The sequence below is a fragment of the Sebastes fasciatus genome, chromosome 20 (genome assembly GCF_043250625.1).
Source record: "Sebastes fasciatus isolate fSebFas1 chromosome 20, fSebFas1.pri, whole genome shotgun sequence".
Lineage (NCBI taxonomy): Eukaryota > Metazoa > Chordata > Actinopteri > Perciformes > Sebastidae > Sebastes > Sebastes fasciatus.
Window position 1 is genome coordinate 5,373,404 of NC_133814.1, and position 26,179 is coordinate 5,399,582.

General features: G+C 42.1%; 2 protein-coding genes and 1 long non-coding RNA gene across 3 annotated transcripts in view; 2 read left to right on the plus strand and 1 right to left on the minus strand.

Annotated features, from left to right (window-relative positions):
• The window catches only part of LOC141758694 (uncharacterized), a 457,042-nt gene that overhangs the window by 381,877 nt on the left and 48,986 nt on the right, over positions 1–26,179 (minus strand). The window lies entirely within an intron of this gene.
• lrrc18b (leucine rich repeat containing 18b) lies at positions 10,310–14,194 on the plus strand. The gene is made up of 3 exons (XM_074620333.1): positions 10,310–10,623; positions 11,500–11,891; positions 13,664–14,194. The coding sequence occupies exons 2-3, from the start codon at positions 11,634–11,636 to the stop codon at positions 14,129–14,131; spliced, it is 726 nt and encodes a 241-aa protein (XP_074476434.1). The 5' UTR covers positions 10,310–10,623; positions 11,500–11,633; the 3' UTR covers positions 14,132–14,194.
• On the plus strand, positions 16,606–25,876 carry LOC141759001 (uncharacterized). Its single transcript, XM_074620892.1, has 7 exons — positions 16,606–17,441; positions 19,415–19,705; positions 20,098–21,098; positions 22,145–22,939; positions 23,017–25,058; positions 25,234–25,371; positions 25,656–25,876. The coding sequence occupies exons 3-5, from the start codon at positions 21,017–21,019 to the stop codon at positions 23,961–23,963; spliced, it is 1,824 nt and encodes a 607-aa protein (XP_074476993.1). The 5' UTR covers positions 16,606–17,441; positions 19,415–19,705; positions 20,098–21,016; the 3' UTR covers positions 23,964–25,058; positions 25,234–25,371; positions 25,656–25,876.

A 26,179-nucleotide genomic window follows, 5' to 3' on the forward strand; every position in this document is an offset into this window, starting at 1 on the left:
GTATGTTTAACCTGCCGGTTACACCATTATTTTAGTATGTGGAAATGATTTAGCATGGCAAAAATTAGACTGTTTTTCTCTTTAGAATTGTTCAAATTGGCACTTGGGATATTCTCTGTCAGGCACACCTCATAAAAAAATTATTTAATTGTCATAAATTTGATTATCTTTCTAGTAGGTTTAAAAGCAGCAGCCTGGCTCTTCTCTTGGTCAAAGAAAGCTCGTACTATAGTTATATAATATGGCTTGGACGCTGCTTGCACCATGTCCCATTAACTCCATGAAAGATGTATGGTTGTAGTTCAACCAATAAAAATAATTGGATGGATCTAATTGGATTGGATTAAAGCGTATTTGCACTTTCGGCCTTGAACTCTACAGCAAGAGATTAAAAAAAAACTGTGATCTCCAAGCTTCCACATGCTATTAATATGCATTGATTGTTAGTCATCAGTTAAAGCAATATCTATACTGTGATCAAAGCTATGTTTGCCCTGTTCCAGTCATTTTTCACCTCCATGTTGACATAAAGAGGAGACATGAGAGGGGCGCAGCCGTTAGCAGCCTGGATGGGTGTCAGCTCCTCTTGTGGTGGTGGAGGCGCTGTAATGAGAGAGGGGGAGATTTAAACGTTAGGTCTAGTTTACTTGCAAGCTCCAAATTATTTTCGAAAGGAAAAGAGAGAGGAAGTGCACTGCGTGCGTGGGACAAAAGGAACCCCAGAGGTCTTATGAAAATGTCTCACCCACAAAGAAAACACATGGAGTTGACAAAAGGACAAGTCAGTAGATGACGTGGTTTGAACGGAAGTGGTTCAATAACAATAAAATATGATCAGTAAGGTAAATAAATTCTAAATGTTTAAGTGGGCGGGATTGTTGGAAAGGGAAGGAAGTATAAGGAGGAGCAACCCAGTCGCCAGAAAAAATGATGGCATTGCACGTTTCTGCAAACCAAGTGATACATTGAATATTGACGTTTCTGAAACAAAAATATGTTTCATATCAGCCTTGTATCATGCTTGCAGAAACGCACAATGCCACGTGGTTAACGTTGTGAAACAATCAGTTTGGTTAACCCTCTGAGACCCACAATAGACCCGTTTTTGTCTTTTTTAGGGGCGTACAGGGGGTCTTTAGGGGGAGAGAGTTGGTCAACAGTACTGTAAATGGCATGCACTTCTGTTCTGGAAACTGCTCAGAAACCTCCTTATTTTATATCTTGAGGTCAGAGGTCAAGGTATCCATTTGAAAATGGCCATGCCAGTTTTTCTTTGACAAAATTTAGAGCATTACTAACTTTGGAGCGTTATTTAGCCTCTTTCTCGACAAGCTAGCATGACATGGTTGTTGCCAAGAGATTCTTAGGTTTTGTAGTTTCATCTGATATCTGTACCTTCACTCTAGCTCTGAAACTGAACCTGCTACAGCCTCTGAAAGGCAGTAAAGTCGGTCGGGATCCAGTGGGTCTCGGGGTTCAGGCAACACAACTACTTGGTTAAGGTTAGAAAAAACATCATGGTTTGTGTTAAAACAATAATGTAACAACGTAGCGTAACAACGTAGCGTAACAACGTAGCGTAACAACGTAGCGTAACAACTTAACCAATATCGGACTTTCTCATGCAACGTTACGTAACAAGCGTAACATCATTACATAACAATCGTAAAGTCAACGTTCACTTTTGATTTCACACGGGGCGCAAACAGCGGTCTCCTGGGTGAAAGTCCTGTGTTTGTTTGACCCATCCATCACCCACCCTGAGTGGACTGTCTCGCTTGTTATACTCTTTATTATGCCACGTAACTTTCATACCACGAAACTTTCATGAACGTAACTTTCAATAACGATCGTACAATATACTACGTCACTTGCTCTGACTGAATGCAAAAAACGTCCACCTTCAACATATCCGTGGTTTGCAGAAACATACAATGCCAACATTTTTTCCTGGCGACTGGGCTGGGAGGAGAAAAAGAGGTAAAGGACTTCCATATTTGTACAAAGGCTTGGAAGTGTGGGACAGACTGATAGTTTCCTGTCTGAGCACAACACAGCAGGCTTCACAGACGCTCCCTTAAAAAGAAACAACTGATGTCACCGGTAGAACAGCCAAACAAGACCTATTGTTAAAGCTTGCGTGCGTCTGCGCTCGTTGCATGCCATCATCTCAGTCCATAGAAATACAATGCATAGTAAACACACAGTCTACAAACAACATATCCTGTGTGGTTACAGTAATGCATAGCTACACTGGCCTCGAGGCAAAAAAGAGCATAATGAAAGACTTGGTGGAAGTGGAAATCACAGGAAGTAGGAATTAGATTATGGCTCCGAACTGGATGTCCTGTAAGAACTCGGATCCAGTGTCCAGTGTTGGACTGTCAGTCCATGTTAAAGGAGTGACCTCTTCCTCCTTCGTCCCTTCTGTAAGTATACAGCACTACTCTGAGGTCACATCCACTCGAAACATACAGATAGAGTCTTCAACCAGACCCACTTGGACATCGCCCACAAGCCTCCCTAACACAAAAAAACACAATGGAATACACAGGCAGAGTGTAGGACTCCTGCTGAGAAACAAACTGCTGCCTTAAAGGAACATTTCACATTGTCCGTCAAGTCCATTGAGTTTAAAAATACACACAGTGTTAGTTCGGTCATACATTTTGTGGGAGAGAACTTGTTTTCCAAGTTCTTAGAGGAAGACTAGGAAAGAAAACACCATTCTGTTACTGGATGATACAGGAAATATCTCTGAAAACAGAAAGGGAAGTCAGGTTGCCCCTTTGCAGCTAATGTTAATATCTTACACTTTCTATAAGTTGACCATTATTAAAAATAGTACTGATGGTATTTGTTCCACTCCAACAGCTTTTTCATATTTGTCTCACACTTGGATTTCATGACAGACACAGTAACCGATGAGGTATTTCACTACAAGATTTATTAGTCTGCAGTTGGGGCGACTGTCACCTCTCAGTGCTGTGATTCACTCTGCTGTTGTGTGGAACTGCAGGCCGAGCAGAACTAATGAGAAACAGCCTGTCTCCGGCTCACCAGCTTTTCACCCCTTTGGCTTCCCCCAAAATGATGACATCATACTACAATGGCTTTCAAGATTGTAAATGGGTGCAAAGTTGTAAATGATGGAGCAGATGAAGTCAGGATGAGGTTACCCCGTGGACTTGGAACATTTTGCTTTGTTTTCATACTGTTGGTAGTGATTTAAGGCACCTATATGGTGAGATTTTGGACTATCCAAGCCCGTTCTCATGGTACATGTCCACAGCCTCCGTCCTTTCCACGCTTCTCATTCATTGTCTATGTAAGCATTTGTGCAATGCATTCTGGTAGCGTGGCAGCGCGATTCGAGAGATGGGGCATCACCTTGACCGCTCCACATATGCATAAAGTTGAGGTCTGGGTTACTTTATGCAAATCACGGGCATCCGACATGACTCACTGCCTCTGGAGACTCCCGAGAAACTTTTAAACTAAGCATTGTCCATCCAAAAATATTGAGATATTTAGCAACTACATGGCTTGCATTCCTTGCATAAAATGTTTTCAGAAACACATTTCGGTGAACTATTTCCGTGATATAAGAGACGAAAGTTTCCAAACGGGCCGCCATGTTGGTTCCGGTTTGAAAGCTGGGAGCAGCAGCCCCCGAGGGAAAGCGTTCGTCCAATCAGGTGCCGAGCGCCTTGTGTCTAGTGGCAGCCCATCAAGCGTCCAACGCTGGGAAGTGGGGAATAAAGCAGGAAGGACGGATCGGTCCAAAAACAGAGTGGTGTTCGTGTCCCGCGTGAAACCAAAGGTCAAGTTGTGTAATGTTACTACGTCGCTTAGGTAACTTAGCTTACTTAACAATGTTACTTAGGTTACGTAACGTTATTACGTCGCATATGCAACGTAGCCCATTTAACTACGCAACAAACAAACTTATTTTAACCCAAACCACAATCTTTTCCTAATCCTAACCAAGTTGTTGCAGCATACATGCCTATAGTTTAGCTGCTGCTCTATTTTATGTCTCAGATTTGAATCAGATTTTACTTACGTGACTTATTTATTTTATACACATATATACATATCTGTATATATATATATATATATATATATATATATATAAATAAAACACAAACTTGAAATTTAGGACCAAGTTCTCCCAATGTATCTGCTGTGTATGAGCATACAGTAGATGCAAATGATCGCTTATATTCAAGTTTATAGAAGTGTGCTTTTGAGGCCCACATGGTTTGCTAAATGAATTTCCTCTGGCAAGTTAGTGGAAACTATTAGGAGCACTCATGAGTAATGACAGATCACTTTATGTATTATAATGACGACTCTAAACAGTCAAAGACACAAAGTAATCCTGACCCAGTCATTACATTCATCATATGCAAACAACTACCATATGACTAATTGACTCACCCACCCAAAAACACTTTCTCAAATGCCCAGTGAATATCCTGTCAAGTTCGTATTAAACTTTCCTGAATGAAACGTGGACAAACATTTACAAAAAGGAAAGGAGCTCTTTGAACTCGCAGCCCCGAGGCAAAGACAACACAACAGTCGCGTAGTTAGAGGGGAGGAAAGCCACATCCATTCAGAGCTTAGATAAACACATGAATGCCTCTGCCCCCGCGGTGCCAGCTTTCCTAAACATGTCCAACAAGCTATCACTCATCTCTGCGCAAAAAGCAGCTTTACTCTTGTTTTGGATTCAAATGCCTAAACAATAGTTCATAAAGATGACAAAGTATGCAGTCGCATGCTGGAAAGGAAGAAGTTTCCGGGACAAACTCTGGAGCCATGTGTCTTCTGGCACAATTTATGTGTTCCTTTTACAACTTTATGTGTCCTTGGTTGACTTATGCCGACCTTACACCAAATGACTTTTCAAGCAATTTCACTGTCGCAGACATATTTCCAATGTCAGAATAAAATTACGAGAGTTTTGCTAAAGTTGCGGCACGCTCCCGTGATCTCGATCGTTTAGTGTAAGGTGGTCATAAAACTCAGTTGTCCTAAGTCAATACTTTCTCGTCTTGACGTTCCGATAAAATCAAACAAGTTTAATATTATCATAAATTCAAATTCAAGGACGCGAACATTGTCAACAACCAATAGGTGCGCTTTCTCCAGCACCAATCAGGAAGCAGCAAACAAATAGCTAGCTAGCTAGCTAACCACTGACCCAAACAGGCTACTTGCAAGCTAAACTTAGCTACAGGAATGTTTGCTATTAGCCTACAAGCTAACCGTACGTTTCAGCTGAAGATTGCTGGCTCCAATCATATAAATATAGCTGCAGTACTCGCTCTCTCTCTTTCGTGTGTATGTCGATTTATATGACTGAAGCTAAGCAATCCTCAGCTGAAACATACAGTTAGCTCGTAGGTTAATAGCAAACATTCCAGTAGCTAACGTTAGCTTGCAAGTAGCCCCATTCGGGTTAGTTAGCTAGCTAGCATCTGGGATTTCGAGGGCTGCAGCAATTTCTGTCCACTTCTTTCTCAACAGTTTTTCTTCTTGTAAATTTCCACCAGGAGCAGGATGTGACATCCTCTCAAAAGGGATCTAGTTGTAGTCTTGTAAATGGTGACCCTGCAAGATCCCCAGTCTTTGCAAAATATTATAGTCTGTGACTAAAACCTATATGACTTGAGACACATTGTCTTTAGATGTGAGGGTGTCAGACTTCACTTAGTGTATGGTATGCATTAGCATGAAATACATGATCTTCTTTTGTAATTCACACAATTCACATAGTCTAGATCCATGTGTTCACACCTGGGAGCTGCCCACTGTTTTCAGTCTTATTACTAGCTATTATGCAGCTCCACGGAAGTGACTCTGCAGCTCCAAACTTTCCTTTCCTTGGCTCATCACAAAATGCCCTACCAAAGCAGTTTTAAAGGGAAGTGAGCGCATTACACCACAACAAAACAGAGAAGTGGTCAGTGTCAATTCACCACCAAGTATGCCATGTGATGCTTTTAATAGTGTTGCTGTTTGTTGCGTTTTTATTTAAAAACTTTGTCTTTCAAAAAGGGATGGATGATCAAGTGCAGTGTTCAGTTTTTCACCACAACACTAATTATATAATTCAGGTTTTTACCAAAGCCTTTGGTAACTCAGGAAACTTTAGGGACATCAATTATGAATGTATTGGCCATTTTCACAGCAGCCATTTTGGCACTCCATTGCAGGGTAAACACAGGTGTAATTAATAACATTAATTATGGCTCTGTTCCATTTAGGTGGACCAGGGCCTTGGTATTGTGCATGCTAGCTCACTGCAATGGCTGCGACACCAAATAGAATGGGACCATAATTAATTTTATCAGATACAGCTGCATTTACCCTGCAATTACATGTCAAAATGTAATGTTGAAAAGGGCCTATAAATTAGCAACAACAAGCCACTTGGATGATATGTTTGTTTGTAAAACCATGGTGGTGACCAGCAGGAAAGGGTTTCAAAATGTATTCAAGCAGCTGTGAAAGAAGACAGGAAGGAAGGAAATGAGTGAAAGAAAGAAAGGAAATCCTTTCTGGCTAGTTAGTAAATGAAATACAAGGAGGATGTCGCATGGCGTCAGTGCTGGGTATCTGCTGCTATTTCTGTCACTTCATGTTTGATTGTCTGTCATTAATCCACCTTTTTTGTATAATTTTTGTTTTACTTACAGTATGTTCTTCTTTATGACAGGGTAGGCTTATACTTAAAATGTTATCTGTAATCATTAGCATTACTGTTAATGGTTTAACCTCCATATTACTCTATAACACACTATTTTACACTAGTGCAGTGCCCGTTTGGGGCGTGGCCATGCGGACCGTGTGCCCTTCTGGGAACTGGCCGATTGCTTGGCTCTCGGTATTGTTACTCCAATACAGGCAGCCGCCATGAGATTATTGTTGCTTTGCTATTTGCATGACATCACTGCATCTAACTGGTTGCATTGTGCAGCCATTGCAGGTGGATTGTTTTTGGCAGGCCAGTCATTTCTAGAAGGGAGCCCACAAACCGTAAAATCTGATCTGACATCTGCAAAAACTTGCAAAACTCCTAAACTTGTGAGTGTTGTTTAGCATGTTAGCTTCAGTAGCTAACCCCAGCTAACCTTGCATGAGTGCTGTTTAGCTTGTTAGTAGTTAAGCCTAGCTAAGTAGCATTTGTTGTTAGTAGCGTGTTAGCTACAGGAGCTAACCCTAGTCTGTGTGTTGTCCGCTGGTACACATGATTTAAATACTGGTTAATGTTTGTAAAAGACAGGAACCTAATGTTGAATGTTTGGTAAAAAAAAAAAAAAAGACGAAACAGTTTGAAACAATAATAATTGTCTTCTTTTTTTTCTTTCTTCTGTCTTTCTCTCACGGTCTCTTTCACAACTCACGCTCACAAATGCTTAGACGTGTACACACACACACACACACACTGCTCACATTTCTAATCATTAGATGTAATCTGAACTGCTGCGTGCAGCGCCTCACTCAATTAGGTCAGCACCATTTCCTCGAGTCTGACCTGCATATCTCATGACCTGTATTTCACACTGCTGAGGAAATGACTCAAGCTTATAGACCATAGTATAATGTCGTCTGCTTTTTCAGGACAATTGAAAATAAATAAATAAATAAAACAAAACATCCCACACCAACAAAAGGGCAGGTCTGGTCAAAAAGGGAGGAAGTGAATGGGTTTGGGTTTTGTCTGTAGCTTTAAACATATGGCACTTTGTGGCTACTTTTTCCAAAGTCTACAAGGCCGCTTTTGCTTTGACAGAGAGTGGAATCTAACCCCTAACCCAAGCAGATTCTCTCCTTTCTGTGGGATGATTATATTTATTGCCATGACTCAAGTGTGTGTTTACATGCACATGATATCCCCTTCCTGATGTGGTATCATAAGTGACCTGATTTTAGGTTGGTGCCTGCAGACTTACATATAATAACCAGGTTTGAATAATATCTGAGACCAGAACTCTGATTATGTGAAACATGGTTAGGATACCCAGTTAATCGGGTACTGCTTTTACTTTTAGAATTTGCCGTTTAACCCTCAGAGACCCCCACGACCCCAACCAACTGTCTTTCAGAGGCGGTAGCAGGTTCATTTTTAGAGCTAGTTTGGGGCAAAAAAACATGCAGTTTTTTGAATGCAGTATAAATGTGTTATTTCTGCCTATTCTAAAATAGTGTATTTGAATATTTCTGCATACTGGGGTCCCTAAACAGTTTTGGAATTACATAAATTGGGTATCACTGTAAAACTGAGACTCTTTAGGATCCGATGAGCCCAATTGTATTCATGTGTGATGATGTTAGTCCGCATAGTAGGCATTTCATTATAGTGAAACCATTTTTTTAAAACTTAACCTCACTGTATAAAATGACCTTTGGTGACCTGTAGGATAATCACAGCCTCATGAAACTTTACAGCGACAAACTACAGACCTAGGGCATTCAGAGGATGGATGGCTTTCCTAGGTAGATTAACAATAAGGGGGTTTCTGAGCAGTTTACACAACAGAAGTGCTCGCCATCCAATCGCCGAAAAATGCAATTCTTGCAGAAATCTCCAAATGTCAAAAGTTTTTTAAACCAAATCAAAGCATGGCTCTTTCTATGGTGTTCCTCGAGGTCTTGGTGTCTTAATGTGGTATTTTGGAGGGATTATTGATAATTTTGATCAATTCCCAAGTGGTAAAATATGGTTGAATTTAGCACCAAATCTGTGTAACAAATGGTATCAACCCAAAAATTGCTGAAACAACTTATGAGACATAATTGAGAATTTATTTTAATTAACTAATTCATTCATTCATTCATGTTTATTTCTGATTAATGACTATAACAACTTGACACACAGTGCTGAGCTGCATCTCAAACTAATCTTCAGGTTCCCAGCTTTCAGATGATGTACACTACTTCTGACATCTACTGTTGATCTACTATCTCCCCCTAAAGACCCGCTGTACCCCTAAAAAAGACAAAAACTGGTTTGTTGTGTGTCTCAGAGGGTTAATTATATTTTGGAGGTAATAAATAGGTTCAAAGTTGGATGTGACAATGGTCTTATTCCTGAAACATTCACATTTATCTCATTTAGCAAATATTTCACTTTTTGTCACATTGTCTATGTCTAAATAGACTAGCGTTGTGCATCTCAAGAGCCTCTTTTAGGTCTTTGTCAGTGAGCCTGTCTGTCTGTTTATCTTGATATCATGCACCTGATACCACATCCTGGCAAAACTCAGGTTCACATGAGCAGCGCAATTTGAATAAGACCTTATCAGACTGACCATGGCCTGGTTACATGACTTCCAGCACTGTTACTGTTACAATCGCACACATCTGTCATTTCTCATTTTCCTAAACAACTGTAAGAAATCGAATTGCAGAGATGCTTCAACTTGCAGCCTCTTAGGACTGTACTAAAAGCAGAGTGACGTGATACAGTACTGTGAATTGTACAAAGACAGCACCACCTACTGGCAGGTAGGAGGTACTGTGTGGCATTCACATCAAGTGAAAGGGCAGATTATGAAATGCATCAGGCTGAATTTAGACAGATGAGTAATGTCTGAGGTGCGACTACAGTATGTGATACATTAAAGACACTGCTGGCAGAAGTTGTGTGTTTGCATGTATGTGTGTGAGAGAGAGAGAGAGAGAGAGAGAGAGAGAGGTGTCATTGCGGCCGTGTGTGACTGCTGTATCATATCAGAGCTTGGTAAAAGGCTCAGACTGGAAACTATTTACAAACACAGCAGAGCATGTCAGTGTACTATATAGTTATACTTTAATAATATTTTTATTTAGTATATGTATTTTTAAATATAATTTGAATTATATTATAATTAAAATGTATAAATTTTAATTATAATATATTAAAAAATATATTTTTAATCATAATACATTCAAATAATTATAATATATTACTTTAAATTAATCTTTAAATACATTTTAATGCAAAACCAAATTTTACAAACATCTTTTTTTATTGTGGGATATTTATGCCGCTATAGTGTCCAGGAAATAGTATTCACGTAATATTGGTTTCATACTGAGGTTTCGGACATAAAATACACTAAAATATCTCACATACTGTTTTAGAGTACTAAATAGCATGATAGTATGGAATTTTGGACGCAACCAAAGGGCAACCCTAACTTCCTTATATTATCAGTCAACACATCAACACCTTTATATGGGATTTTTATTTGAAACAGAACAATCCTAGAAACAGTTACCGTAATCTTTTAAATTGTCTCCCGCATACAGAGAAAGAACAAAGTATCCCACTGTAGCTGCTCACAGCCATATAACGGTCTACTGGCAGCAAACAGCAGTTGCCTGGGAACAAAAGAAAACAAATCCCGGACTGCACAACGTGTCAGCTCTTTCCTCGTCTGTCTACAACAGTCTGACTTGTTTACAAATCTCTTCGGTGGCATCTCGATGCAGAGTGTAATTCTCAGGCCGGACAAAGGTATCAGGGGAGATTATTATTATACTATATATTGCAGAATGTGTATGGAGTCCCTTTTGTCTCATTCCTGATATTCATTGTGCTGGATCTAAAGAAGTGGACTGCTGGTAAGAAAAAGAGTTTCTTTATCATAATGTCATTTGTGAGAAATATGTTTAAAACAGCTAACCACATTTCAGCATATTTTAATTTGAGTGTTCTGAGAGTAAACTAGACTTCGGCACTTCCTCGTGGCTCTGTTTTCAGGCTTTAGAAAATCTAGACTTTGACCAATAACAGGTCATTAAACGGAGGCAGCTGTCAATCACTTGCAAACTCCGGTCAAACAAGGCAGCGCCGATCAAATATGAATCAATATTCTGTTACTGTAATGCCTATTTCTTGCCTCAAATGTTTTCAGAAACATCTTGTAGTGTACTGTTTAGCTGTAAAATGAGAAATTTTGCTCCGGTTGGTGGGCGATGCGTAGCTGATCTCAACATGGCTATCGGGTCACAAACTTTCTCATTTTACAGCTAAACAGTACACTACAAGATGTTTCTGAAAACATTTGAGGCGAGAAATTAGCATTACAGTAACAGAATATTACTTCATATTTGATCAGCGCTGCCAAGTTTGACCGTTTGATCGGAGTTTGCGAGTGACTGACAGCTGCTCAGAGACGGCAAGGCTCCAGATCAGCTCTGATTGGTTGTTTTCCTCCGGTCTGTCACATCTTGCAGATGCCATTAGGAGGACCGGAGAACACAGAGGCACATGATTTTTTTCAGATTACCTTTTCTCCTACACTACTGTCAGGATATAGTGACTGTTTTATGAAAATAACTTTTTGTAATCATATCCCACTGCAGCTTTAACTGTCCACTGATAATATTAATAAAGCACCTGCAACATGCTCTTGAATTTGCTTTGTCATGGAACAATAGGTGATGATGTTATGGATATTTGAGAAATCTAAAACTTGACTTTGTCTACTGTTTCAGCTGGCTGGACTGTGGTGGGTAACATAATCTTGCAGACCGGTTCCACTGTCACCTCGTCTGTCACAGCATAAGGTGCTGTGAGCACCGTTAAGTACAGACCCCGTCACCGGAGTCCTGGATCTCCCCACAGCAGAATGGCTAAGGGAAAGAAAAACAAACAGGCTAAAGGCAAGACAATCACCTTGAAAGTGGCAAATAACAGCGTGGAGCAGACGATCGACGGTAAACGTCGCCTGAATCTCAGTTTCAAGGAGGTCGCCGTGGTGCCCAAGTGCATCCAGAAGCTGGGTGAATTGGACGAACTGAACCTGAGCAGGAACCTGATCAGGAAGCTCCCAGACTTTATTGACCAATTCACCACCATCCAGATTTTGGACCTGCACAGCAACTATGTGAGTATGACAGTAAATGGAGGAAAATGTGCTTTATTTGACTTTGACATTGTTAACAGAGTGATATTTGACAGAAGATAGCTGGCGGAGCTGAAGGAGCTTTGGCGGGTCTAAGAAAATGGGTGATTACCATGCAAGGAAAGTATTGAGTTGCATTGTGGCAAATGTAGCTTCCAATGTTTTTTTAATAGTCCTGGGATATATCTTTATATGTTTAGTGTTTTTGTGCCAGGTTATATGCAGGTCTCCACTCGGTGTAGTGTCTATGTATGAGGAAGTGATTCGTTTTGGGACCATAGACTGTATATAAGAAGTGGACTATTGGTTCTTTCAAATGGGGTCGTGTTTACCGTGTTCACCAGAAGAGTCCTTATGAAGGCCCCCCTCTCGTGGTATTCACAACCTTGTAAGTTTCTGAAAGCTCCGAGCTCACGACTTGTGATGTGTTGGATGACATGGCCAGGGAATGGAAAAGAATTTTTCGGTGCATAATAAGTTAATATATTGTAATTTTAGTCGTATATTTTTTTTTTCTTCGTAATCTTATAATATGTCTGAGGAAAATGTTGATATTCCCAATGGCCTCATCTTTTTCCTCTGTCATTATGCTTTTGCATTTACTGCATTATGTTACCCGCTTGCCAGCTTGCTAAATTGTTAGCCTCGGTGGCTTCTAGACGCCGACAGTAACGTTAACATTGCTGATGCTTAGCAGCGGTGTTCTCACGACTTAACCATTTGAACGGCAAGCATATCGTGAACACGACTTCCCATGTTGTAAACACGTGCTCACGAGCTTCATTTGAAGGCACCAGTACTCACCGTGACATCACCCATTGGTTTGTGGACTGCTGTTTTGAAGCCTCGAGTTCGGCAATTTGGCTGTCGCCATCTTGGTTTTTGGCCGTCGCCATCTTGGTTTTTTGCAACCAGAAGTGGCACAAGAGGATGGAGCTAAGCACAACATGTTACAATTAACTTTCATGAACTAAAAACACACTGTGAAAGGGTTAAAGTTCTGAAGACACGGACAACCTCCAGACAGCCACACCCTAAAGCATCCCCTGCTTTATGGTCTATTTGACTCTAAATGGGACCATAATTTACTAAATGAACATCATGCTGTATTGAAGACTCAAAACTAGCAATTGAGACCATAAACTCATGATAACAACGTTTACTGAGGTAATAAATCAAGTGAGAAGTAGGCTCATTTTCTCATAGACTTCTATACAATCGGACTTCTTTTCTCAACCAGAGGAGTCGCCCCCTGCTGGCTATTAGAAAGAATGCAAGTTTAAGGTCCTTCCGCATTGCCTTCACTTTTTAGACACTGTTTAATCAGAAATATGTGAGTATTGTGTTGTTATTTTTTAGGTCTACGCAATTAACAAACAAATTTACAATTTATCAAATTACCATGAAAACCACATGGTGAACCTGAAGCCTTTGGGCCCCGTGAGGTTCTGGTGCCCCGGGGCAGTTGCCCGGTTTGCCCAGGTGGTAATCAAGATTTGTTGTGTGACGGTGTCCATGTTACGGTGATTAATGAGTAGCAGCAAAATTCCTTTTTATAATGGATAGTAATAATTGGATGATGTGGTGTCCTGTAGTGTGTTGATCTTTTTTTTATACAGATTATTTTCTGTATACGTTACAATACATTAAAACAAAAAAAAAAGCATGAAGAAAAAAGAAAAAGTATTACAGGAAATAGTTAAATTGAAATTGTGAATTGGTGTGGCATTACAGAATGCGTTCTTTTATTGCAGTTGGAGCAGCTCCCCGAGACTATCGGCAGTCTCCAGAACCTGCTGGTTTTGAACCTTTGTAACAACCGTCTGACGAGCCTCCCCAGTGAGCTCGGCCTGCTGAAGAAACTCCTCAGGCTCAACCTGGGCATGAACCAGCTAGAAGCTCTTCCCCCCTCCATCGGCGAGTTGAGGGAGCTCCGCCACATCGGCCTCTCTGACAACCGATTCACCCGCGTCCCTGGCTGCCTCGCGAGGCTATTTAAACTGGAGAATATCAACCTGGACAGGAACCCCATACTCACTAAGAAGGAGGTACTCGGCAATGAGTCCCTCATAATCACAGAGAAGCTTTACCTGGTCAATAAGAGCGTCCTGTGTGACGACTGCCTGAATAAGTGCCAAACTGAGAGGAAGAAGGTGGAGGATGGATTGCAAACGCGAATGAGCATAAATGACTTAACGACCCTGGACGACAAGAAGATGTAGAGATTGGTCTCACTTTAAAAACTATAAAATAAATTATTATCATAAATGAATGTCAACTCAATATTTATTACTTTTTTTTATTTTTCTTCTTTGTCAACTCAAGCATACTGCACTGCACCCTCAACAGTAAAGTGGTTTTACGTTGCATTACAGCACCATCTGCTGTTTTGAAAGGGACAGTAAGGAGCCTAATTAAAGGGGAACGCCACCTAAATAAAGAATTCCAGTATGATATTTCCATGGCCTAGCAAAGTTCAGTCAATATTTGTGAACATGAGCTACTTTCTCTCAAAGCAAGAAACCAGAGAAGAAGTCTCAAACATGTGATGTCATAGGGTATAAAGTCTGGAGCTGCTCCATAAAGAATGAATGTGAGACTGATTTTGTTTGTTTGTTTGTTTAGTGGATTGTAATGAAGTATTGTACTTAAACCTTCAGTTGGCTGAATATTTTTGGCATCATTGGGCAAAAATCCTGTAATAACCTTTCAGCATATTGTACTTCAAATGTTCTGAGAGAAAACTAGACTTCTGCACCTCCTCATGGCTGTTTTCAGGCTTTAGAAAATCTAGACTTTGGCCAATCACAGTTCATTTGAGAGAAAGCGTTCCTATTGGCTGGTCATTCAACGGAGGCAGCTGTCAATCACTCGTGAACTCAGATCAAACGGTCAAACTAGGCAGCGCTGATCAAATATGAATCAATATCCTGTTACTGTAATGCCTATTTCTATTTTTCTCCCAGAACACTTGAATTACAATATGCTTATGATGGAATTTTTGCCCAAGGATGCCAAAAACATTCTGCATACTGCAGGTTTAATGTATACTTAATGTATAATTTGTATAATGTGACCCATATGCAGGTTTTAACTGCATGAAAATGCACTGTAAATACTATGTACAGCACTGCATGTGTTGACTCATCTTTTTGGCCTCTAGAGGGCAGCACAGATTATCAATAAAAGGGCCCCTTTCTGTCATTACTCTAAATGTTTTTTTAACAAGCAATAACTTATGTTTAATCGCAGTAAAAGTAGCCTAATATATTTGAGGCGCCATCATGGATGCCTATGTGTTTGTTTGAAAGGTTTTGAAAAAACTAATGCAGTGCTGATTTCTGCACATCATCTTCACTGTAGGAAATGACTTCATGGAAGGTTGAAAGGAAGCACATTATTTATTCATATGGTGCTAAATGATTAAATGTGGTGTAGTATCACTATTGTCCTTTAAATGATCACAAATCCAAATTTTGGTTATTTTTATGTTTAAATTTAAATTAATTCTACCACTATGGGCTTTTGAAACCCTTGAATTAATGTAAAAGTACACTGCCATCAAACTGAGATCAAGGTCCTGCTCAGATGACAATGATGAATGGGAAATATGAGGTTCTGTTTGTTATTTCATTAATTTTTATGCCTCCGTGTCGGCGACAGCCGTGGCCGTCTGTCCGCCCATATGTCTGTCCGTATGTTCGTCCATCCATCCGTCCTGTCTATTCTCGTGGATGTGATATCTCAGGAACCCCTTGAGCAAATTTCTTTCAAATTTCAAACGTTCACCTGGACTCAAAGATAAACTGAATAGATACTGGTGGTCAAAAGTCAAAGGTCACTGTGACTTCATATGCTAATTCTGACAATTTCACTAAAATGTCTGATAGGATAAAATGATGAAGTGTTGACATTTTGGACAGACATGGATGTAAACTTCAACATGACTGGTTGGCGGAGGCATACAACTGTACTTTTTCTTGAAGAGGCAGTGGGTAGAAATGGAGCAAGTCACTATTGCATGAGACTGGTAATCTGGAATAAAAATCATGTGCCTCTGTGTCCTCCGATGCTCCTAATGGCATCTGCAGGATTTCACAGAGCGGAGGAAAACAACCAATCAGAGCTGAGCTGGAGTCTGCCGTCCAGCTGCCGTCTATGAGAGCCGGCTGTCAATCACTCGCGAACTCTGACCAAATGGTCAAACTAGGCAGCGCTGATCAAATATGTAAGTGATGATGTACAGCGAGCCGGTCATTGTTGTGAAAGAATCCCCGACACCAGCCGAAGCACAGCCAATAGGAACGCTCTCTCTCTGAAATGACCTGTTATTGGTCAAAGTCTCCCGTTCTCTCAGAGCACTTGAACTACATTATGCTGAAAGGTTAATGTTATTTTGCCCAATGATTTCAAAAACATTCTGCCTACTGCAGGTTTAAGTAAAGGATCTGAATACTTCCACCACCAATGTCGTACTCACATGCTGGATATTGCCAATAAAGTTGTATTTAATTAGCACACACTAACAAATTAGCATTCCTGCAATGGAGGACCGAGTTCACGACTTGTGACGTGTTTGTTGGAAAATTATTTTTATTCCTTTTTTTTCCAAACATAGCATAACAAACATAACAAAACACCGGTGCCATAATACATTTTTTTTTTTATATCTTTCATTTAACATTTAATATGTACATACATAAATACACACATACACATCGCCTCCAACTCCCACACAGACAGGTCCAGCCTTCTTCCCAGCCCTAGAGGTAAAGTTACAGAAAAAATAACATCAAAATATGTTTTTAAGTAATTTAATTAGTTAGTTAGAATTAAAATTAATAAGTACTACAGTAGTATAGTTCATGGTGGTTAGATAAAAACCTTAAATTAATTAATTAATTAAATAAATGTAGAGGGAAAAAAAGAAAAAGAAAACAGCACTTAGAAAATAATGAATAATTAAGTAAATACGTGTTGTGTTTGTTGACGTTGTGAGAAATGGCGGAGGCCATGGAAGTTAATTTTTCGGTGCATAATAAGTCAACAATTGTAATTTTAGTCGTATATTGTTTGTCTTTGTAATTCTATAATATGTGAGAGGAAAATGTTGATATTCCCAATGACCTCATTGTTTTTCTCTGTCATTAGGCCTACGCCGACAGTAACATTAATATTGCCGTTGCTTAGCAGCGGTGTCGTCAGGACTTGAGCACTTGAACGTCACGCATATCGCGTAAACGACTTCCCATGCTATAAACACCGAATTTCATGTGAACGCACCATATATGGGCATTTTGCAGCTAATCAGACACCTTGTTGGCAGGGAGCTGAGGATTCCACGGTTGCCATGGTTTTGTATCCAGGTGCATCATTTCGATATAATCAGAATTTTAACCAAAATAACTTTCTAACGGCAGAAAAACTGAAGATTTCAGTCGACATTTTCTCTGAGAAGAAAGATATTATTTACACCTGGACTTCTACCAAACACCAACTATCACTAGCTGACGGACTGGTCACCTGGAAAACGTGAGATTTGGACACTTTTTAACCCCATGTTGTTGTTTTCTGTGTTTTACCATTGAGACTTTCCGATCCCCCAACATGCACTGCTGTAGCTAGCTAGCTAGGCTGACGGCTAATGTTGTCATATTTATATAATAATAAATAATTAATAAATAATAAACTTACTAATAAATATAATGTATGTTAGGCTTATATATTATTAACTTCTTATCGATATAGTCCAAGCGGTGACAATAGTATTTGAATATGCTCATAATAATTCACACATTTTCTAAACATTTTGTATGTTTTCATATTTATGAGTAACTTTAGGTTATTTTACACACATGACGTTCAACGTCGTTCAAAACACTTCAGTAAAGTGTGAAAGATATCGACAGACTCAAACTTCCTGGATCCAAAAAAAACATTAATTTTGCAAAATGTTGGTGAATTGGTAATGGGGGAAAATATTCAATAACTTCACTTTCATAAAGTGTAGTGTCGTCAAAATCACTTCACACATCAATGATCTCCTCATGGCTGTACTACAACACTTGGTTTGAAAAAAATATTATTTTGCATAATTCTTTTGAATTTTTAATGGGAAAATATCCAATGACTTCAGTATTATACAGTGTAATACCACCAAAATCACTTAACACATCAAAAGTCTCTTCCTGATCATACTTATTAAACTAATTAAGACATTTTGGTGACACTACACTTTATAAAAGTGAAGTTATTGAATATTTTTCCCATTAATTAAAAATTCACCAAAATTATGCAAAAGCATATTTTTCCAAACTGTTGTAGTACAACTATGAGGAGATCGTTGACGTGTGAAGTAATCTTGGTGGTACTACACTGTATAATACTGAAGTTATTGAATATTTTTCTCTTTTCGGCGTTGCATTTTGTAGACGGTCCCTGACCACTGTCTCTCAGCCAGCTGCACATAGACGCTATGTGTTATGTGTTGATTAAAATGAGGTTGTAGCTCGTTGTCTACCTCACTACGGTTAGAAGGAGCCGTTGTTTGTGTTTTAACAACGTTTTGGTTATGAGTTATTGATCCAGGAAGTTTGAATCTGTCAGTTTTATGTCATGGTGCCCGAACAATACACACAGTGAGCAGCAAACAAGTGTGAAACAACTGCAAAAAGAGATTTTTTCAAGAAAGATCGCCGATATGGTGAGGACCTTTTGTCAATCAGAAAGAGAGCTTAAAATTGTCATATTATTGAATGAAGTCCTGCGTGAATTTGGCTCTGTGAAAGCTATAGTCTAGATGTTGACTCCCAAGTCAAGTCCTGTTATATTGTCTTAAATTCAGCTCTATTGAGACAAAAGTAGGTATTCACAGGCAGGGCCAATGATACAGAAGGCTTTGACTATCCATCTGTCCGACATTAGGATATAAAGACATGACAGATCATGAACTTTATACAGCCGTATCCTTCAATCATATGCTCATTTATTATGAATAAAACATTAGGAATATCAGTCAAGGCCAGGTGTCATTTTAGTAGATTTAGTAGATTCTGACTGAATTTTCTGCATTCTGAAATGTCACATCAAACTGTATTCTGTACTAGCTTTATCAGTGCTGCCTGTGTGCTCATAGGCTTGATGTTGTGTCAAATGATAATAAGAGAATAACAGGGTCCATGTGAGCCTTCACATTGTACCAGCAACATAAGTTGACATATGGAAGGCCTCCTGCAATAATAACATTGTGAAAGAAATGCATATATTTGGCACTCTTTTTTTTCTTTTTTTTTCTTTTTTTATACTGCAACACTTCTATACTTTTGCTTGTGTATAATGTTTTATATGAGATTTTCTTCCAATGAAGTATTTATATTATTGCATTGTGGTAATGATCCATTTAATTCAGTATGTGATGTGAGGAAGTCATTACGGTATAATAGGCCATGGTATGTTAACATGATGTGGCGCAGTGGTCTGAGGGTTGTATTTGTTATTACCTTCAGATGGAGAAACGCAACACATGGACATGTGTCCCCGTTCCGAGCTCAGCCCGGAACAATGCCCTTGTTCCGAGCTCAACCCGGAACGGCGTCCCGCTGCTGTTCATCCTGCGGAATATCCCAGCACCAACCTCCAAGAGTGGCTCTCCACCTGGCTCTCCACCTAGCTCTTCATCTGGCTCTCCACCTAGCTCTCCACCTGGCTCTCCACCTAGCTCTTCATCTGGCTATTCATCTGGCAGTGACCCTGGCTCTCCACCTGGCTCTCCACCTGGCTCTCCACTGGGAAACAAGGTAAGAAGGGCAATGACCCCACAGCCCCTGAACATCACACTTTTGTCATATTTTCTATAAATACATCAAAGAGTGGAAAAAGAACAACCTTACTCTGACCTCTGTTGTCTAACATTAAGAAACAAAAATGTTCTAATCTGTTGTTGCAGGGGTCGGCAACCTTTTTGAAATTAAAATGTTCTTGTTAATCAGTTTGCCACATCAACATTAAGGTTAACACAAAGTTTAATTATGTTGTTATGGATGTCGTCTCGATGTGTCGTCCGACTGTGTTGTTATGAATGTCGTCTTGATGTGTCGTCCGACTGTTGGTATGAATGTCGTCTTGACGACTGTATGTTAACATGATGTGGAGCAGTGGTCTGAGGGTTTGTATTTGTTTTTACCTTCAGATGGACCGAGGCTACACGTGGACACGTGTCCTCATTCCTGTCCCCAACCGGCCCAGCAGCCCACGGCTCATCCTGCGGAGGATCCCAGCACCAACCTCTGGAAGTGGCTCTTCACCTGGCAGTGACCCTGGCTCTTCACCTGGCAGTGACCCTGGCTCTCCACCTGGCTCTCCACCTGGCTCTCCACCTGGCTCTCCACCTGGCTCTCCACCTGTCTGTGACCCTGTCTTTCCATCTGTCTGTGACTTTTTCTCCCTGTCTTGTTCCTCTACCTCCTCCTCTAGCTCAGCCTCAAGCTCCTCCTCTAGGTTTTCCCTTATCTTTGCATCAGGTTCCCCCCAAAGGCAAAGCAAGAGAAGGCAAGTTTATTTACCGTATATAGCACATTTGAGCAACAAGGCAATTCAAAGCGCTCTACACAGAACACCAAAAGCATCGAGACAAAGTTCAAAAGAAACACACCACAAAAGGACATTTAAATACAATTAAAAACAGCCATTAAAGAGCCAAGAGAATAGAATTCAATCAAAGAAAATTCTGGCGCATCCAATCGTTGATTTGTTCAATTTACTTTCTCAGTTCTTATTGGACCTTAGTTCCCTGGTGATATGGTTATGTGAATCTTTGTGTCGTGTGCATAATTATTTAAACTTATTTTGTTGTCTTCCAAAGCGCCCCCATCCCAGAGCCTGAGCAAGACCACAGTGAGCCTTCGAGAGCGAGCCCCGCTAAAGAACCCGAGGCACCCTGTGAGCATTCACCCAGTGAGCCTTCACCCAGTGAGCCTGCACCCAGTGAGCCTGCACCCAGTGAGCCTTCACCCAGTCAGCCTGCACCCAGTGAGCCTGCACCCAGTGAGCCTGCACCCAGTGAGCCTCTGCCGTTATGGGGCGGCCCAGTGCCGGAGTGGTCGAGGAACATGGACCTCTACCTGGAGCGGAGGAGGCAGTTTGACAGCCAGTGCCACAAGAGCGCCCCTGTAATTACAGGTGAGCCTCCAGGTGAGCCTCCAGGTAAGACTCAACGAAGGAGCTGTTTCTATTCATTTTATCCTCCTCGTTAACTACAGTAACTAACTAACTAATTCACTAAATAACTAACTCACTAAGTAACTAACTCACTAACTAACTAACTCATAATAATAACCTATGATAATCATAATAATTAATCTACTGTGGGTAAATCACTGACTATTCCTTTAAGTCTGACTTCATACTGCAGCTGTCTGCTACCTGAGCTTCCACCTGCAGACAGCAGACAGCTGCAGATAAATGCTCAAACTCCAACCTCCACCAGCAACACTCCACCAGTTCCACCATGTGTAACCTCTTCCAAACCTCCACCTACAGCCTCTGCCAGCAACCTGCAGCTGCCGCCTCCACCTGCAGATTGTGGCAGACAGCTGCGGCCAAACCTCAACCTACAGCCTTTGCCAGCAACCTGCAGCTGCCGCCTCCACCTGCAGATTCTGGCAGACAGCTGCGGCCAAGCCTCCACCTACAGCCATAAACCTGCACCTCCACCTCCATCTGAAGATTCTGCAAGACAACTGTAGCTCAACCTACAGCCTCTGCCAGCAACCTGCAGGTACCGCCTCCACCTGCAGATTCTGGCAGACAGCTGCAGACAAATGCGCCAAAAGTCCAACCTCTACCAGCTCCACCACATGCAACCTCTGCCAAGCCTCAATCTATAGCCTCTGCCAGCAACCTGCAGCTGCCGCCTCCACCTGCAGATTGTGGCAGACAGCTACAGCCAAACCTCCACCTACAGCCTCTGCCAGCAACCTGAAGCTGCTGCCTCCACCTGCAGATTCTGGCAGACAGCTGCAGACAAATGCGCCAAAAGTCCAACCTCCACCATGTGCAACCTCTGCCAAACCTCCACCTACAGCCTCTGCCAGCAACCTGCAGCTGCCGCCTCCACCTGCAGATTCTGGCAGACAGCTACGGCCAAACCTTCACCTACAGCCTCTGCCATCATCCTGCAGCTGCCGCCTCCACCTGCAGATTGTGGCAGACAGCTGCGGCCAAACCTCCACCTACAGCCTCTGCCAGCAACCTGCAGCTGCCGCCTCCACCTGCAGATTGTGGCAGACAGCTGCGGCCAAACCTCCACCTACAGCCTCTGCCAGCAACCTGCAGGTACCGCCTCCACCTACAGATTCTGGCAGACAGCTATGGCCAAACCTCCACCTACAGCCTCTGCCAGCTTCCTGCAGCGGCCGTCTCCACCTGCAGATTCTGGCAGACAGCTGCAGACAGATGCGCCAAAAGTCCAACCTCTACCAGCTCCACCATGTGCAACCTCTGCCAAGCCTCAATCTATAGCCTGTGCCAGCAACCTGCAGGTACCGCCTCCACCTGCAGATTGTGGCAGACAGCTACAGCCAAACCTCCACCTACAGCCTCTGCCAGCAACCTGCAGGTACCTCTTCCACCTGCAGATTCTGGCAGACAGCTGCAGACAAATGCGCCAAAAGTCCAACCTCCACCACATGCAACCTCTGCCAAACCTCCACCTACAGCCTCTGCCAGCAACCTGCAGCTGCCGCCTCCACCTGCAGATTGTGGCAGACAGCTACGGCCAAACCTCCACCTACAGCCTCTGCCATCATACTGTAGCTGCCGCCTCCACCTGCAGATTGTGGCTGACAGCTGCGGCCAAACCTCCACCTACAGCCTCTGCCAGCAACCTGAAGCTGCTGCCTCCACCTGCAGATTCTGGCAGACAGCTACGGCCAAACCTCCATCTACAGCCTCTGCCATCATCCTGCACCTGCAGATTGTGGCAGACAGCTGTGGCCCAATCTCCACCTACAGCCTCTGCCAGCAACCTGCAGGTACCGCCTCCACCTACAGATTCTGGCAGACAGCTATGGCCAAACCTCCACCTAAAGCCTCTGTCGGCAACCTGCAGGTACCGCCTCCACCTGCAGATTCTGGCAGACAACTGCGGCCAAACCTCCACCTACAGCCTCTGCCAGCTTCCTGCAGCTGCCGCCTCCATCTGCAGATTCTGGCAGACAGCTACGGCCAAACCTCCACCTACAGCCTCTGCAGATTCTGGCAGACAGCTATGGCCAAACCTCCACCTACAGCCTCTGCCAGCAACCTGCAGGTATCGCCTCCACCTGCAGATTCTGGCAGACAGCTGCGGCCAAACCTCCACCTACAGCCATAAACCTGCACCTCCGCCTCTATCTGGAGATTCTGCAAGACAACTGTAGCTCCACCTACAGCCTCTGCCAGCAACCTGCAGCTGCCGCCTCCACCTGCAGATTGTGGCAGACAGCTACAGCCAAACCTCCACCTACAGCCTCTGCCAGCAACCTGAAGCTGCTGCCTCCACCTGCAGATTCTGGCAGACAGCTGCCATCAAAAACCTCCACCTACAGCCTCTGCCGGCAACCTGCAGGTACTGCCTCCACCTACAGATTCTGGCAGACAGCTATGGGCAAACCTCCACCTAAAGCCTCTGTCGGCAACCTGCAGCTGCCGCCTCCACCTGCAGATTCTGGCCGACAGCTACGGCCAAACCTCCACCTACAGCCTCTGCCATCATCCTTCAGCTGCCGCATCCACCTGCAGATTGTGGCAGACAGCTGCAGCCAAACCTCCACCTACAGCCTCTGCCAGCAACCTGCAGATTGTGGCAGACATGTGCAGACAAATGCGCAAAGTCCAACCTCCACCAGCTCCACCACGTGCAACCTCTGCCAAACCTCCATCTACAGCCTCTGCCAGCAACCTGCAGGTACCGCCTCCACCTGCAGATTCTGGCAGACAGCTACGGCCAAACCTCCACCTACAGCCTCTGCCAGCAACCTGCAGGTACAGCCTCCACCCACAGATTCTGGCAGATAGCTGCAAACAAATATGCAAAGTCCAACCTCCACCAACTCCACCACGTGCATCCTCTGCCAAACCTCCACCTACAGCCTCTGCCAGCAACCTGCAGCTGCCGCCTCCACCTGCAGATTCTGGCAGACAGCTACGGCCAAACCTCCACCTACAGCCTCTGCCAGCAACCTGCAGGTACAGCCTCCACCCACAGATTCTGGCAGATAGCTGCAAACAAATATGCAAAGTCCAACCTCCACCAACTCCACCACGTGCATCCTCTGCCAAACCTCCACCTACAGCCTCTGCCAGCAACCTGCAGGTACCGCCTCTACCTGCAGATTGTGGCAGACAGCTGCCACCAAACCTCCACCTCCTCTGAAATTGGGGGGAAAAAATTGTGAAAAAGCTGCAAAAACAGATAGAAAACAAACAAAGGTGTACATTAATCAGCTGCACACTGGCCTGCTAGAGGTCAGTGGCATTTAATACAAAAAGAAGAACCTGGAGATCAACCCACCAACCCTGGATTCAAACTAAACTACGGCCATTTACTTCATATGGCCGAAGAAGGTAAGTATAAGTATCTGACGTGAAGAAAGTCACTTAGAATAGTCTCTAATATAGAGACAGAGAAAGTAATGTATGTTATTGTGTGTTGTCCATAAAGTATTACTCAGTCAATAATTCAAAAATGAATTATTATACTCATTATTTTCTTGTCTTTCTCTCCCCTTATCTTACTGCACCACATGAGCTGCTGCTGTTTACTCTGGACGAAGAAAGTGAGTATGAACTTTTGATTTTTGACCCATTTATTCATATCATATTCATTCATATCACTTAACATTATTTGACTGTTTTATTAACCATTATATGTCGTTCTTTCCTCTTACTTGCACCCACCACCTGAGTTGCTGCTGTTTACTCCGGACGAAGAAAGTGAGTATGAGCTTTTGATTTTTGACCCATTTATTCATCATATTCATTCATATCACTTAACATTATCTGACTGTTTTATTCACCATTATTTGTCGTCCTTTCCTGTTACTCCACCTCCTGAGCTGCTGCTGAGGTGGTGGAGCTGCTGCTAAGGTGGTGGATGCTCAGACGAAAAAGGTGAGTATGAGCTTTTTAATATAAATTAGAGACAGCAATATATGTTATCATCTAAACTTGTTTGTAAAGTAATACTTTATGGACAAACGGGTTCACACAATAACATACATTACTTTCTCTGTCTCTATATTACAGACTATTCTAAATTTAATATATATTTGTATTTTTACTCCAGAGACTCAGGCTGAGTGTTCCTGTAGTTCAGCGGCTCCTTCACGACAGGGAAGAAATGCTTGCTCCCGGCCTGGACAGAAGGATGACGGACCACAAGATGGACAGAACAGAAGTGAACGCCTGTGTTTTTGTGAAATGAGTGAGTAAACTGCACATTAATATGAAATATGCATATTTGCTTTCTAGCTGACAGTTAGATGAGAAGATTGATACCGCTCTCCTCTCAGAGCGGTATCAATCAGCATTTCCAAAATGTTGAACTACTCCTTTTAAGATTACAAAAGTAGCAACAGTGACATAAAGTGGTGACACGCTAAATGCTAATGATTCTTACGGCTAACTTCTTTAATAATGTTCCATTGCTTCAATTGTGTCAAAGATGATTTGACACAATTTGATTTGATGCCTGCACATGTTTTCTAGACTCAAATAAACGGTGACTACTGATTAATGCAGATTTACAGCCCAAGAGAGCGGACGTCAACCGAACCACACAAAGCCAGCAGCATCACACAGCCAGTCTGATGTTAGGAAGCTCCAGCAGCACAGCAGTCCACTCAGCACACTGAACTGCCTTCAGCACCACACTTTCTACAATCAACTGCTTTCATGTTGAATTCAGTTAAATAAATGAAAAAAACTCAGACATGTAATATGATCCTGTGTTATGTCACCTACTGATGTTGGGTTAACATGAATCTTCTTAATGTTTTGCACTCCATCCCTCTTTTTCATAGACCAGTTTTTGTCTTTTTTAGGGGGCTACAGGGTTTTTTTAGGGGGAGATAGCAGGTCAACAGTAGATGTCACATAGAAGTGGTGTACATCATCTGAAAGTTGGGAACCTGAGGATTAATTTGAGATATACTGTGTTTAAGTTGTTCTAGTCATAAATCATAAATTAAATAATTAATTAAATACATTTTGAAATATGTGTATAAGGGCTT